This window comes from Panicum virgatum, chromosome 4N (assembly GCF_016808335.1).
Source record: "Panicum virgatum strain AP13 chromosome 4N, P.virgatum_v5, whole genome shotgun sequence".
Lineage (NCBI taxonomy): Eukaryota > Viridiplantae > Streptophyta > Magnoliopsida > Poales > Poaceae > Panicum > Panicum virgatum.
In genome coordinates this window covers 18,218,082-18,234,207 of record NC_053148.1, presented here as the reverse complement: position 1 = coordinate 18,234,207, position 16,126 = coordinate 18,218,082, and the positions used below count along the sequence as shown (strand labels likewise).

Genomic DNA, 16,126 nt, shown 5'->3' with positions numbered 1-16,126 from the left:
CAATACAGCATTGTACCAACATTATCTCATTTGGATATTGCAGTAATGAGGGTTACCAAACCTCATTCACGTCAGGGACTTTTCTTTCTAAGGATGGCTCATATTACTTCTGCATGCTTGAAATTCTTCTTGGGAAGTTATCAAAACCCTTATTTGATCAGGTATCGCATCCTTATCTAAATGTTGCTACACTTCCTTGTCCAGTAAATATGTATTTCCAATCACGCACGTGTTTCCTTCATTTGCAATTGACAGTCCCTGAAGAGAATTGCCAAGTTTGTTAATGCAAATATCCTCCCTGGTGCTACTTCAGAAGTTGGGCTTCTTTGTTGTGCCTGCGTATATTCATATCCTGAGGAGGCTTCAGTCCATCTTTTTAAACCAATCTTAATGAATATCATGTCCTCCTTTGAGGGCACCCCAAAACCAGGTTATGTTGGAAGAGCAGTTCCTGATAAAACGTCTAAAAAGGTCTGTTCAAATATATAATGTCTATGTCGGTATTACTTGAGCTATTCCATGTGTTACACACCACTTCTATTTGATGATATGCAGGCTGCACTTTCTCCTGCCTTGGAAACAGCATTAGACTACTATCTGAGGGTTTTGGCCATAGCCATCAGTTATGCTGGTCCCGTGTTACTCAATTATAAGGAAGAATTAAACCATATAATAACGTCTGCGTTCCAGGCCCCTTCATGGAAGGTTATACTTTTTCATACATTTGGACATATAGTATTCCCGACTCCTGTAATATTTTATACTTTTTTAGATGAAAAATTTGCTTTCCTTCTGAATGACTAGGTCAATGGAGCTGGGGATCATCTCCTTCGCTCTCTGCTAGGAAATTTGGTTTCCTATTATCCAATAGATCAGTACAAGTATGTTTACATCTTGTTCACCTGATGGTTTCGTCATTTGATCTATAAATTGTTTACCCAATAACATATATATTATCCTGGTTTTTTTTTATAAAATTTGTAGGCCATTCACTTGTCAGCCTATTGGTAATATTATTGAACCATGGGGCTGTGCAAAGGCTCATCAGGATAGGGAGGTTGAAATGCTTAATTTCCCTCCAAAGTGGCATGATCCCAGTCAAGATGAACTTTCTTTTGCAAACGAATTACTACAATTTCATTTCCAGTCAGCTTTAGATGATCTTTTGAGTATTTGTCAGACAAAACTTCATTCTGAGACAGGTATTTATGGTTTCTGGCCATTTACATTCAGTTTTCTTGCTGTTTGATTACTCGTTTGGGGAGAAATCAGTATTTCATATCTCATATTTAAGCCCCCCCCCCCCCCCCCCCCCACACACACACAAAAAAAAACAACAACAACAACAACATAACCTTTTTTCCCAAGCAAGTTGGGGTAGGCTAAAAAAAATTATGCGGTCAACATTGCTATGTTATCCTCTTTTTAGTATTTGGTTATTTGCTCAGGAGTCTACTTATAATTTATTTTTCTTTTAGCAGGAGATGAGAAGGAGCACCTAAAAGTAACTCTATTACGCATCTTGTCTTCATTGCATGGTGTCATGTCTTGCTTGCCAGAAATGCGCCCATCATATAAAGATGGGAGGTCGCAGGAAGTGGAGCCCATATTCTTCATAGCAGGATCTGCTGGTAGCACCGTTGGCAGCTCAGAAATGCGTGAAAAGGCTGCAGAATTTGTGCATATAGCTTGCAGGTGAAGTTTAAAATTCTTGATTAATCAATTATCATGTGATAATATTTAGTATTTATTTTCACAATTGCATTTCTATCAACAGGTACTTATTAAAGGAAAGAACTGATGACAGTATTCTCCTCGCACTTGTTGTGCGCGTAATTGATGCTTTGGTAAACTATGGTATGTTCACTAAGCTCAAAGACTCGAGCTGAGTATTTTTCCCTGTTTATGTGATGGTTTACTGTTGTAGGCAGCTTGGAATATCTAGAATGGTCACGCCATTTTCAAGCTTGGAAAGTAGAGTCTACTTCTATAATTGAGCCTCCATGCAACTTCATTGTTCCATTTCATGCTCAAGGAAAAAAGAGGTATTCCTGTCTGAATTTGCGGATTCTCATTCTTCTATATGGATTGTGATTGAAGTTCTCAATTTTGTTTCCATTAGACCTAGATGGGCACTTATCGACAAAGCAAACTTGCATAGTACATGGAGATGTTCACAATCATCATATCACAGATACAGAACGAATGCAGAAGTATCTCCATCTGGCCTCATGACTGATTTGATGAATGATCTCTTAGAGCTCTCACTACACAACTATGAAATTGTTCGCTCGTAAGCTCTCTCTCTCTCTCTCTCTCTCTCTCTGGCTTTAGTTATATGTTAGAAATGTCTTAGCTTTAGTACTCCCTCCGGTCAGATTTAAGTGACATTTCTGCATGTAGCCATTATTGTTTGTCTCTAATGTCATATAAAAATGACTGGAGGTGGTACATATTTCAGTTGAGTGTTGCCATGAACAATTGCAACACACGAGTTTTACAAACTATCTAATATTTTTTTTATCAGCATACCTTTTTTCTTTGACGAGAAAATTGGTGTACCTTAATTCCTTTATATTTTGTCTGAAACATCATTCGGGATATGAGCAGCACATGATTGTTGGTCTTTCTTGTAGTTCTCTTCCAGTAATGCCATGCTATTTCTGTTTCTGTACATTCTTATGCAGGTATGCTGGAAGAGCTTTAACAAAATTGTTGAAGCGCTGGCCTTCTCTAATTTCTAACTGTGTTCTCACACTTACTGGAAATTTGTGCGACCCGAAAGCTCCTGAACATGTGGTGCTTGGTTCTTGCAGCATCCTTTCATCACAGACTGTTTTAAGACACTTGACCACTGTATGTGTATAACTACTTACATGCTTTAGACCTAAGTTAATTTCATTATGTGGTAGTATTAACATAATTTTTCCATATAGGATTTCGTTTCCCTCTCTTCATTTATCATGGGCATTCTGGGAAGGTAGACTCTAAATTTCTCCTACACATCATTTCTACATTTTGCCCTATGAGTATGTTTTTGTTGTACATCACACTTAACAAAAATAATCAGCATTTGATAATTGGGGAATGGAAAAGTGTGCAATTTGTTTTTGTTGAAACAGGAGAGCTGATCAGTATGTTACTAACTCCAATCCTTTCTTCTGTAGCTCTCACCATGAATCGTTGAAGTGTCAGAAAGCTATTACTGAGGTACTTTTCAATAAAATAAATCTCAATCTCTGTCAAAAAAAGGAGAGATAAACTAAATGAAATTGTTAGATAAACATGCCACTGAAGATTTTTGTATATGATGTTTACAGCTCTTTGTAATGTATAATATACGTTTCTCTGGAATATCAAGGAGTTTCTTTAAAAACTCTGAAAGTCACGTCGACAAGTCGGGATTTCTCAGTTTAGTTCGTCGAATCAATGCTTTGGGCTTTGAGAGCAACAGCCTGCATTGGAGGTGAGCAATTTTTATATTCTCACATAATTTAACCCAACTGTAGTGACATATGGCACTTAAATTTTTTGTTACCTTGAAATTTTAAGATTTCTGTCGTCCCAATTGTATATATTCTGTCTCACTTTTCTACTGTTGTTCTCTACCTTTCAACATACATCAATTTATGTGCTGAGCTTTCTTTTCACTATGGAGTCTTTTCATTGATTAAGTCACCATACCCCAATTCCTATAGATGCCATGAAACTAGTTCTCCTTACGAATTTGTCATGAATTTAATCTATCTCAGGTCATGCTATTTAACAATAAATTGAAGAAGATAACAAATGAAAAAGCTCATGCCATGGGCATTTGAAATTGAAATTTTGCATGTTCACATATACTTGTTTATAATACATACATGATTTTTTTGGAAACATTGCAATATGTTGGATAATCATTTTTTTGCTAATAAGGATGCCGGAAACCCTGGTCACAAATGAAGGTTGTGTCTAATTTTCTATTTATTTGTTTGTTTACCCACATGATATGACAGCATAGCACAGGTATTTGAAAGTGCTTGCCATTTTCTTAATTGTTAATGACTAGTGACTGAGGATTTTGTTGTTTTATTTTTCTGGCGACCCGAGATATACATATTTTTCATTACTCCTAACAGAAAATAATTAAAGAGTACAATATAACCTTGTTCGTATCATATTTAAAAGAACTCGAAGCTCAGTAGCTTTTTGTTTCCTTGACGCCTTTGGTGCCATGACACCCTAGGCGGCGGCAGGGGGGGGGGGGGGTAAATTAGGTGTTCCAAAAATCTAAGGCTCCAAGCACATATAAAAACCTACTCCAATTTCTATCTAAACGTGCACTAGGTTTTCTCTGTGTTGCTATCTCTACCGCAAAAGAATTTTGCACCCTAGGTCCCAATCCTATGTTGTTGTTGTTGTTGTTGTTGTTGTTGTTGTTGACCTTTGTGTCTTCTGGGTTTCATCTCTAGCCTACCCCAACTCGCTTGGGACAAAAGGCTATGTTGTTGTTGTTGTTGATGATGATACATCTCATTTCAGTGAGGCAAGCTCTGTTTGCTACCTTGGAGCCATGCTGTGTGGCCTTGTCTGCATGTTAGATGTGTCCACTGCAAAATAATACTAGAATTGAATTTGCACAACCAAAAACATGCAGGATGTACAGAACAACCTTCTGTGCTGATTGTTCATAGTCATAGTACACAAATATCATTTTCATAGTGACAGGTACACAAAAAAAACTATTACTTGTTCCTTTAATAATGTAATATCAACCATATATACATATCTACTTGAATCAAATTTTACTATCTTGTAGTCATTAACATAGAACATAGATACATACTTAAAACTTGCATCTGGGTAATTTCAGGTACAATTTGATGGCCAACAGAGTACTCCTGCTGCTGATTTTAGCATCCAGAAGTGAATCTGGCGTATATTCACAAATGCTGGCAGAGACTGCTGGTATGGACAGCATGTCTCCTCTTTCTAGCTTCTTGTTATTATGGAACACATTTCGGCCATCATGCCTTTATCATCATGTTTGAAAAGGCCAACTTTGAAAATATTTTAATTGACCATCATTGTTCAAATAAATGTTCTATTTTAGGTCATTTCTTAACGAACTTGAAGAGTCAACTGCCTCACTCAAGAATGCTTGCAATATCTGCGCTGAACACATTATTGCAAGGATCGCCTCATAAGGCATATCCACAAGATTCACAGCAATCATTGGATCACCCCGAATATTGCAATATTTCATCAACAGGAGAAATTTTGAATCAGATAATTCAAGAGGAAGGATTCATGAATGAGACACTGAACAGTTTATCTCATGTCCATATTATTTCTGATAATGATGGTTCCTCAAAAGCGAGTTATGGGGCTTCATCTTTTCAAAGCGGATCTGAAAGAGCAATCACTGACTTCTATTTTGATTTCTCTGCCTCGTGGCCACGTACTCCTAGTTGGATTTCTTTAGTGGGTGGTCACATGTTCTATTCCCGCTTTGCTAGGATATTTAAAAGGCTTATCCAACAATGTGGCATGCCTGTAATGTCTTCTCTTCAGACAGCACTGGAAGATTTTCTAAGTTCGAAAGAGAGATCAAGGCAATGTGTGGCTGCTGAAGCCATGGCAGGGATGCTCCACTCTGATATCACTGGGAATTTGGAGTCAGAGAATAACTGGTTGATGGTTCAACTGCAGAAGATTATGCTAGTACCATCTGTGGAATCAGCTCCTGAATGGGCAGCTTGCATTCGATATGCTGTTACAGGAAAAGAAAGATCCGGAACTCGTGCTCCTGTTCTTAGACAAAAAGTATTAGAGTGCTTATGTAGTCCTGTTCCTCAATCCGTGGCAACTAGCGTACTTGCCAAGAGATATGCTTTTCTATCTGTTGCTCTAATAGAAATATCTGCACCAAAAATGTCTGCAGCAGAGAAGCAATACCATGTTAAAATTGTTGATGAACTACTTGACAACATGAACCATTCATCTGCACAGGTAAACGAAATGGCTCCAGCGTGGGGGTGTCTATGAGCTGCCATTCCTTTTATTTCACTCTTATTTGAGAATATAATGCTTTCACAGCTGAAGAGCATTTCCTAGAATTTTCTAGAAGCTTTCTCATTTTTTTCTTTCACAATTGTAAAGTATGCCACCATATCTTAGTCTCTGCCACTAGGTTTTGATGCTCGATTGTGTCTGGTAGGTTCGATCTGTAGTTCCTATAGACTGGATCAAGCTTATGCCATCATTGCTTAGTGTACCTATAACCTGGATCTGGCTTATACTACCTCCAGTCAAGTTCACTTGACGTTTCAGACAGCAATACCAGCTTGTTTTTCTTGTCTGAAACGTCAAGTTTACTTGACCGGAGGGAGTACTGTTATATATGCTATTTTATGATGGGTAACTAGCAATGCTCATTACATGTGTCCATACTACGATGTAGGCACTCCTATATTATTTCGATTATTTGACAAGTGCATCAGCTAGTCTTCCAATGGTTTCCCTTTTTCTCCATGTATTAAAGAGGAGGAACAATGACAACACCCAGCTGCAGGAAAATAATGAAAAGAAACATTGGAAACCTTTTTGCTTGTTACACCAACTATTTGTCCAAAATTTCCCTTCCTCCTTTCCAAAAATTAAGAGAAGGAAGAATTAAGGCACTTTTATGGATTGTGCTAGAGGGAATATTCAGAGTGTATTCCTCCAAACCCTAGAAGGGTGGGCAATATAGTAGTCTGTACATGGGCCTCTAGATGGGCCTAACACATATACACCAATACCCCCCGCAGTCTGAACTACCGGCGCAGCGGAGTTCAAGACTGGAGAACAAAGAAAGCACACATAGGGACGACACCCCCCCGCAGCCACAACTAGCCACCTGCTACATTGAGGCTGGAGCGAAACTCCGAGAAAGTCGAGGAGGGGAGACCCTTGGTGAAGGTGTCGGCAAACTGAGAGGTGGTCGGGACATGGAGGACCCGAACATCGCCGATAGCAACCCAGTCACGAACGAAGTGCAAGCCGATCTCCACATGCTTCGTCCGCTGATGCTAAACGGGGTTGGTGGAGAGATACACGGCGCTGATGTTGTCGCAGTAGACAAGCGTGCTCTTGGCGAGCGGGCTATGGAGCTCTGCCAAGAGCTGTCGAATCCAGGACGCCTCCGCCACGCCGTTAGCGACAACACGGTACTCCGCCTCAGCACTGGAGCGGGAGACAACCGTCTGCTGTTTGGACGACCAGGAGATAAGGTTGCCGCCCAGGAAGACGGCATAGCCGGAAGTGGAGCGGCGAGTGTCCGGACAGCCAGCCCAGTCAGCGTTGGTGTAGACAACCAGCTCAGCAGAGGGAGACCAGTGAAGAACCAGGCCGAAGTCAACAGTGCCACGGATGTAGCGGAGGAGACGCTTCAGCGCAGCAAGATGTGACTCCCGGGGATCATGCATATGAAGACAGACCTGCTGAACGGCATATGTGTGGTCCGGCCTGGTGAAAGTGAGGTACTGCAAGGCTCCAGCAAGATTCCGGTAGGCAGTAGGATCAGGCATGGGATCACCCAGAGCAGCAGACAGCTTCGCCTGAGTGTCGACAGGAGTGGAGCATGGCTTGCAATCAGTCATCCCAACCCGCTCCAAAATATCAAGTGCATACTGCCGCTGGTGAAGGAGAAGGCCAGACGGGTGAGACTCAATAGTAACACCCAAGAAGTGATGGAGCTGACCAAGGCCCTTCATAGCAAACTCCTGCTGCAGAGAGGAGATGATGCGCTGAAGCAACTGCTGACTGGAGGCTGTGAGCACAATGCCATCAACATAGAGCAGCAGGTAGGCAGTCTCATGCCCACGGCGGTAGATGAACAGAGAAGTATCAGACTTGGCCTCGGTGAACCCCAATGTCAGCAAGAACGTGGCGAACCTAGAATACCAAGCCCGAGGAGCCTGCTTCAGATCATAGAGAGACTTGTTGAGCTGGCAGACCATGTCCGGACGACTGGAGTCCACAAATCCCGCTGGCTGAGTATAGTAGACTGTCTCTGATAAAGTGCCATGGAGAAACACATTCTTCACATCCAGCTGGTGCACAGACCAAGAGCGAGAGGACCGTGCGCACTGTAGCAGGCTTCACCACTGGACTGAAGGTCTCATCATAGTCCACTCCAGGCCGCTGGGTGAAACCTCGGAGAACCCAGCGAGCCTTGTAGCGATCCAGTGTGCCATCAGCCCGACGCTTATGCGTCCAGATCCACTTGCCAGTGACCACATTGCAACCAGACGGACGCGGCATGAGGTTCCACGTCTGGTTGGTAATAAGAGCCGCGTACTCCTCTTCCATCGCGCGACGCCAGTGAGGATCCGCCAAGGCGTCGCGGACAGAGGAGGGTACCGGAGAGATTCGCGGCTCTCCCTCGGTGGTGGAGAGTCGCGGGGTGAGAAGCCATCCGCCGAGTCACCATGGGATGAATATGATCAGGATCCCGATGGATGACGGGCGGGTGGTACACCACCGGCTCGTCACGAGAGCGAGACGGTGGAGGTGGCAGTGGCGACGGCTCCGGTGGAGGTGGCGGCGGCGACGCTGGAGCCTCCGGAGCCGGAGTCGGCGCTGGTGATGGCACCGAACGATGCCGGTACACCTGCACCGGCTGAGCGTAGCGCGCAGGCGGAGCAGGAGACACCGGGGCCGCGCGTGGCGCAGCTGGAGGCACTGGGGCCGCGCGCGGCGCAACAGAAGGCACCGGGGCCGCGCGTGGCGAGACAGAAGACACCGGGGCCACGCGAGGCGCAGCAGAAATCACCGGAGGCGGTGCCGGTGTACCAGGAAGACCTGCAGGAAAAGGACAGACAAAGACAAAGGGGGGCTGAACCACCGGGTCAGGCAAAAACAGGGACTCCAACTCAGGGTCAGGGAAAGGTGTAGAGGAGGTGGAGTAGGGGAAATCCGACTCGTCAAACACAACGTGTCGGGAGATGAGGACCCGGCGAGAGGTGAGGTCAAAGCATCGGTACCCTTTGTGGTCAGGGGAGTAACCAAGAAACACACGAGTCGAGCGGGGTGCCAACTTGTGAGGAGCAGTGGCGGAGATGTTAGGATAACATGCACACCCGAAGACACGAAGGTGGTCGTAGCTGGGAGGGGTACCGAAATGAGCGTGGTGTGGAGTGGGAGCAGGAGAAGCTGTGGACGGAAGGTGGTTGAGCAAGTAGGTGGCAGTGTGGAGACTCTCAGCTCAGAAGTGGGGAGGCAGAGAGGCCTGGATCAGAAGAGTGCGCATGTCGTCGTTCGTCGTGCGAATCATCTGCTCAGCCTTGCCGTTCTGAGGAGAGGTATACGGACAAGACATGCGTAACTGAACACCCCGAGAGAGGAAGAAAGAACGGGAGGTGGAGTTGTCGAATTCACGTCCGTTGTCACAGTGGACGGCCTTAATGGTGAGGCCGAACTGAGTGGATACCCAGGCAAAGAAGTGGAGGGTGGGAAAGGTCTCAGACTTGGCGTGCAAAGGAAAAGTCCAAGAGCAATGAGAAAAATCATCAACCACCACCAGATAGTATTTATAACCAGAAATGCTGGGGATAGGAGAAGTCCACAGGTCACAGTGAACAAGATCAAAGGCATGTGTCGCATGCCAAGAAGAAGAAGAAAAATAAAGTCTAACATGACGACCAAGCTGGCACGCATGACAGAGATGCTCAGCAGGAGCCCTAGTACAAGGAATATCGGTACTACAACTAAGTTGCGCCAAAACGTCGCGACCGCGGTGACCAAGCCGGCGGTGCCAGGTGGTGGAAGACGGCGTCGCGGCAAAGGCAGCAGACGAAGAAGAAGTCGAATGCGGAGCAGCGGAAGTAGGAAGACAAAGGGTGTAAATGGGCCCCGAGCTGTCACATCGGAGGAGCGGACGTCGGGAAGCCGAATCCTTCACAGTAAAACCAGAGGAGTCAAATTCGATGGAACACGAATTGTCAGTACTAAACTGGCGAATGGAAAGAAGAATATGAATCATCTGAGGAGCAACAAGAACATTGGAAAGACGGAAAGAACCAGGAGCAGAATCCACGGCGGTGACAGAAAGACAAGACCTATCGCCAACCATGATGGAAGAAGGACAAGAGGGATGTGGGGGTCGAACAGAAGAGAGGATACCGGCATCTGGGGTGGTGTGGAAGGAGGTACTCGAGTCGGCGATCCACTCGGTGCTGACCAGCGGTGTCGGCCCCATGGTGTTGAAGGACTGCGCCAGCGCGGCCTGGTCCCACCCCCCAGGCCAGGTCGGAGGCTGGCTGGGCTGAGCGGGTGGAGTCTAGGACGGCGCGAACAGGGGAGCAGCACTAGTGAACATGGCCGCCGGTTGGAGCTGAGGAGCGGCGCCCGTGAACATGGCCGCTGGCTGGTACTGAGGACGATGACCCCCCCTGGGGGCCTTGGAATGGTCATATTGAAATGTGCCCTGACCATGGGTTATTGATGGATGGCCATGGCACTCCAGCAGGAGCAGGAGGTGTGGGTGTGCTCCGACGACCAGTACCACCACCACGGCCCCTTCGCCGACGACGTCCGCTCCGGCCCCCCTCCCCCCCACACCCTCGCTTGGCCCGGGGGGAGGAGCACCAGGAAGAGTGGTGGCAAGCGGGGCAGAGGAGCTCGGTAGAATAGCAACGAGCGCCGTGGAGGAGGCGGAAGTGTCGGCGAAGTCAACGATCGGCTGCCGATCGGGGGAGACGAAGAGGTAGTGCTCCGCCTCGGCGACCTGGCGAGCAAGAGCATCTGCCGCAGCACGCTCGCGCTCCCAAGCGAGTGCGGCCGCGCGTACATGCTCCTGGGCCGCCGCAGCCTCAGTCTTGGCGGCGAGGAGAGCTGCGGCAAGGGCCCCGCAGCGATGGCAGCGGCCGGTGGGTATCCTGGAGGAGGAAGGGGCCACCGGGAGGAGGAGCGGCGCCAGCGTGGGGAAGGGGAGCGACGCCCAGGCCAGCCGCGCCATGCAAGGCAGCGGCGGTGGGCAAGGCGCCCGCGGGGGCCAGGCCGGCCGTGCCTGCGTCGCCCTCGGTGGCTAGGCCGGCCGCGACCCCGGCGCCCAGGCCGACCTCCGCCGCGGGCAGGACAGCAGTGGCGTGCACGGCGACGGGCAGAGGCGGCGGCAGATCCGCGACGGTGGCGGCCAGGGCCGGCGCGCCCGCGACGGCGGCGCCCGGGGCCAGCCCGCCCGGATGCCAGGGGCCGTGCGCGCCTGCAGGGGCAGCGGGCAGGGCAGAGGCGGCGGGCTCGGGCGACGGATCCGTGACTGCAGCGGCCAGGGCTGGCCCGCCAGCGGCCGCTGCGACGACGGCGGCGGTGGCGGCCGGCCCGCCCTCCGCGGCGGCGCCCAGGCCTAGCGCGCCAGCGGCCGCAGCGAGGGCGGTGGCGGGCCGCCAGGGACTGCGCGCGGCAGGGGCAGGCGGGAGGGAAGGAGGAGAGGGGAGGGGGCGCCGGCGGCCAACCAGCCATGGTGGCGGCGGCGGCGGGAGGAGGAGGAGGTGGGGAGGGAAGCAAACCCTAGGCTGCTGATACCATGCTAGAGGGAATATTCAGAGTTTATTCCGCCAAACCCTAGAAGGGTGGGCAATATAGTAGTCTGTACATGGGCCTCTAGATGGGCCTAACACATATACACCAACAGATTGAACAAGCAATGGAATAAAGAATAAAGAAATATATTAACACATATTTAGTTTAGTCAATTGCCATTTCTATATTAAGTAAGCTTTTGGCAAGTTACCAATGTTAAAGGGACACATCTGCAAGGAAATATTTACTGTCTTTACAACAATAATTTTTCTCAACCGTTTTACGTTTTCAATTAATTTTTGGGTTCAGATAAGAGAAGCAATTGGTGTTGCCATGTGTGTTACATGCTCAAATATGAGACTTTCTGGATCGTTTGGCCCTGGTTCACGAGAAGAGCTTTGTGGGGATGTAAGCATGATCGAACAGACAGGAAATGAATATTGGTCTAAATGTTTGACAGATGGAGCTAATGAATTAGCTGTAAGTATACAAAACAGTATTCAATCTAAGCAACTGGAGTCAACATCAGATTCGGCTACTGAAAATAGCATGGATCATAGAGAGGAGTCTGACGCTAAAAGGATGGAAACGGTGCTTATTTTGTACCTTTCTCCAAGTTTAAAGTTCCATATCCACTTGTTTCATTTCTGTCTTATATCTTTTTTTTTTGTGGTTTCTTTGCAGATTTTTCATTTCATGATCGCATCTCTGAGGTCTGGGAGATCTTCTGTTCTACTAGATATTATTATTAGACTCGTGTACCCTGTTCTCTCACTACAGGTAAAATTTGGTATCTTATAGCAGTGTAAGGGTGTTTTCCTCGCTTTCTTGTTTAGTAATGTCATCTTCAATATATTGTATCTTTTGATGAAATAAAAATGTTGAAGGTGGGAAATTTTCTCTCTTCTTTTCTTTGTTAATGTCTCAAGGGAAACTTTAAAGTGAAATTTCTCTTCAGGCTGTTTGATCACCTTGGTCTGATAGCTAACTGAAGTTGATTTAGTCTGTTGAACTTTAGAAGTTGTTAAATGTTTTATTCCAAAGACATGCTCAGAAACTCTGGATGTTGGGTGGCAGAAATGTGTGATTTTATTACAATCAATTGTTATTTTCATGTACTGCATTTTCTCTGCATATTTTCTATTTGCAGGAAACCTCAAATAAGGAACTTTCATTGCTCGCTAAATCAGCTTTTGAGTTGCTCAAGTGGAGGATTCTACATCGGCCTTTTCTTGAAACTGCTATTTCGTCTATTCTTTCTTCAGTTAATGATCCTAACTGGCGCACCAGATCTGTGCTTTTATCATACCTCAGGACATTTACATACAGGTCTGATTACTTTGTTGCCACTATACCCATTTTTATGATAGTGTTTTGGCTCTACCATGAATATTTCTTTCCTTGTGTATGCTTAGTATGAAAGGATTAGCTTAGTAGTACATTGTGAATAACAATATTTTGGTCCTTGCTAATAACACTTTTTTTTTCATTTCCATTGTAGTAGAGTGCCATGACTTTTAAGATATTACTGATACATGTATTCTCTTTAAGACTAATAGAAACATTTTTCAAACAAGGGTAACCTTTACTGTTACCTCTAATGAAAAACGTCCATAAGACAACAGCGATAAAGCTAGATGAAGAGATACAAGACCAACAGAAACATACCTTGTACTTAACAGATTTAGCGTATTTCTACATACTTATTACATGATAACATCACTATGGTATTGCATGCCTTTGATTTTTTTTTTCACGGTATCATAGAGCTAACAAAAAATGCATGCTATCTTTGTCACAGGCACACATTCATCCTTTCTGGTTCAGAGAAATCACTAATCTGGCAAACAATAGAGAAGTTACTTGTGGACAACCAAGTTGAGGCAAGTCTATGTTGGTTTCACCTCCATTCAATGAATATTTATATTTTTCTATACCCTCTTACTCAAGAAAATGTGTAGTCTCGGTTCATTCCAGATAAATATATAATAAACAATGCACCTACATTATGACCTTTGCCTTAAGAAAACTGAAAGAAGGTATGGCAAGGAATTGTAGATTGATTGATGAATGGGTACAAGAGAGGTACACATATATAGGCAAGGAACCCTAGGGCTTATAGAAACAGTACCAATCAGAGGGATCCTTGCCTAATCTACCAATCATACCATAAACCTAGGGCCGGCGCAGCAGCCAACGGCTGGTGCGGCTAGGCCCCCATGGCCCAAAGGGCCAGCCCAAGCACAGCCCATAATGGGCACCTGCAATCTTCTAACACGCCCCCGCAGTCAGATCGGCAGCACCGCGGGCGTTCAGACTGGACCTGAACTCACAAAAGATCGATGTAGAAAGTCCTTTGGTGAAGATGTTGGCGTACTGCGATGTGGTCGGCACATGAAGAATATGAACATCACCAAGAGCAACCTTCTCCCGAACGAAGTGCAGGTCGATCTCTATGTGCTTGGTGCGCTGATGTTGAACAGGGTTGGAAGACATGTAGACGCGCTGATGTTCTCACAGTAGACGAGGACAGACCGTCGGAGCGGCACATGAAGCTCATGAAGAAGTTGGCGCAGCCAAGAGACTTCAGCAACAACATTGGCCACAGCCCGATACTCAGCCTTAGCACTGGACCTGGAGACTGTGTTCTAGCGCTTGGAGGACCAGGAGATGAGGTTGTCACCAAGAAACGCAACATAGCCCGAGATGGACTTGCGCGTGTCTGGACAACCAACCCAGTCAGCGTCGGAGTAGGCTGTCAACTCGGTTGTGGAGGTGGGTCGCAGGAGCAGTCCCATGTGCAGAGTACCACGAATGTACCGGAGGATGCGCTTCAAAGCGATGAGGTGAGGCTCCCGAGGATCATGCATGTAGAGGCAAACTTGTTGAACAGCGTAGGCAATATCTGGTCTGGTGAAGGTCAGATACTGGAGCACAAGCAAGGCTCCTGAAATCTGTAGCATCCTAAACAGGAACACCATCTGCACTGAGCTTCGGATTGCAATCGACCGGAGTGGAACAAGGCTTGCACTTAGCCATGCCGGCACGGGCAAGAATGTCAAGCATGTACTGTCGCTGAGAGAGGAACATGCCGTCACCATGATGCTGAACCTCCATGCCCAAAAAGTGATGGAGCTGACCCAAATCCTTCGTAGAGAACTCCTACTGAATGGGCCTGGATGATTCGTCGAAGGAGAGCAGCTGAAGATGCAATCAAGACAATGTTATCCACATAGAGAAGAAGATAGACAATGTCCGAGCCTCGACGGTAGATGAACAGCGAAGTGTCGGACTTGGCCTCCACAAATCCCAGTGATAGCAGGTGAGTGGCAAAGCGGCTGTACCACGCACGAGGGGCCTGCTTCAGGCTGTAGAGGGACTTGTTGAGGCAGCAGACGAAGTCCGGGTGAGCTGAATCCTCAAAACCGGAAGGCTGAGCGTAGTAGACTGTCTCCGTGAGGGTGCCGTGAAGGAAAGCGTTCTTCACTTCAAGCTGGTGAATGGGCTAGTGCTGCGAAAGTGCCAGAGATAGCACAGTGCGCACGGTGGCCGGCTTCACGACGGACTGAAAGTCTCATCAAAGTCAACACCAGGTCGTTGAGAGAAACGGCGAAGAACCCAGCGGGCCTTGTACCGCTCGAGTGAGCCATCCGCATTGAACTTGTGCTTGAACAGCCACTTCCCAGTCACAACATTGCCCTGCTATGGACGCGCAATGAGGTCCCAAGTGTTGTTCTGGAGAAGGGCAGCGAACTCCTCTTCCATAGCAGCCCGCCAATTGGGGCCGACGAGGCCGCTGCGGAAGGTCTTCGGCACTGGTGACAGCGGACGAGGAGGCATCCAGAACCCGATCTTGGCCCGTGTGGTCATACAATGCTAGTTGACCACAGGTGCTCGAGGTGTGGCGGTGCTGGGGTGGGAGCCGGCGGCGGTGTGAAGCCCGGCGGGACTTGAGGGGCGCGCCTGGTGTAGACGAAGCGAATGTCCCGCGCCGGGGGCACCCACTCAGTCGTGGGCGGCGACGGCGCAAGAGCCAGGGAAGAGGCCGCACATGGTTGTGCGGGCGTCAAAGCTGCAAGAGCGGCGTCTGGAGACGCACTGGTCGCACGGTAGTCGGCAGGGCACCAAGGCTGGCGACGGCCGCACGTGGCAGTGCGGTAGTCGGCAGGGCACCAGGGTTGGCGACGGCCGCACGAGGCAGTGCAGCAGGGGTGGCCATCGGCGCAGGCGAGGGTGGGGGTGACGTCGACGCTGGTGGCGAATGCAGGGAGCGCCTAGCGAGCTGAGGGCTCAAGCCAGCACTGCAACCGGGGGAATCTACAGACAAAAGGGGTTGTGACGGTCCTATAGGGGCCGACACAGTGTCAGTGATATCCAGAAAATCAATGTCCGCCGAGGAGGGTGAAATTGACTGATGTGAGAAGGGAAAATCGGACTCATCAAAAATGACATGGCGGGAGATGATGACTTTGTTGGTGGCAAGATCAAGACATCGATAGCCTTTGTGATGAGCTGAGTACCCTAGAAGAACGCACATGACAGAACGAGGGGCGAGTTTGTGTGTGGCAGGTCTCGCGAT

At 47.5% G+C, this 16,126-nt stretch overlaps 1 protein-coding gene across 4 annotated transcripts in view; it reads left to right on the top strand.

The window, feature by feature from the left end:
- The window catches only part of LOC120671529 (proteasome activator subunit 4-like), a 35,089-nt gene that overhangs the window by 16,679 nt on the left and 2,284 nt on the right, over positions 1-16,126 (top strand). For 2 of the 4 annotated variants that reach the window (XM_039951893.1, XM_039951895.1), the window contains 19 exons: positions 44-161; positions 256-471; positions 556-705; positions 805-881; positions 985-1,202; positions 1,482-1,695; positions 1,778-1,857; positions 1,928-2,045; positions 2,123-2,293; positions 2,688-2,856; positions 2,937-2,980; positions 3,168-3,210; positions 3,321-3,466; positions 4,856-4,950; positions 5,096-5,994; positions 11,857-12,138; positions 12,232-12,327; positions 12,698-12,876; positions 13,349-13,430. In XM_039951893.1, the coding sequence (XP_039807827.1) occupies positions 44-161; positions 256-471; positions 556-705; positions 805-881; positions 985-1,202; positions 1,482-1,695; positions 1,778-1,857; positions 1,928-2,045; positions 2,123-2,293; positions 2,688-2,856; positions 2,937-2,980; positions 3,168-3,210; positions 3,321-3,466; positions 4,856-4,950; positions 5,096-5,994; positions 11,857-12,138; positions 12,232-12,327; positions 12,698-12,876; positions 13,349-13,430 (3,397 nt within the window). Of the gene's footprint in view, positions 1-43; positions 162-255; positions 472-555; positions 706-804; positions 882-984; positions 1,203-1,478; positions 1,696-1,777; positions 1,858-1,927; positions 2,046-2,122; positions 2,294-2,687; positions 2,857-2,936; positions 2,981-3,167; positions 3,211-3,320; positions 3,467-4,855; positions 4,951-5,095; positions 5,995-11,856; positions 12,139-12,231; positions 12,328-12,697; positions 12,877-13,348; positions 13,431-16,126 lie in introns of all 4 variants that reach the window. The other 2 variants (XM_039951894.1, XM_039951892.1) reach the window with 1 other exon arrangement.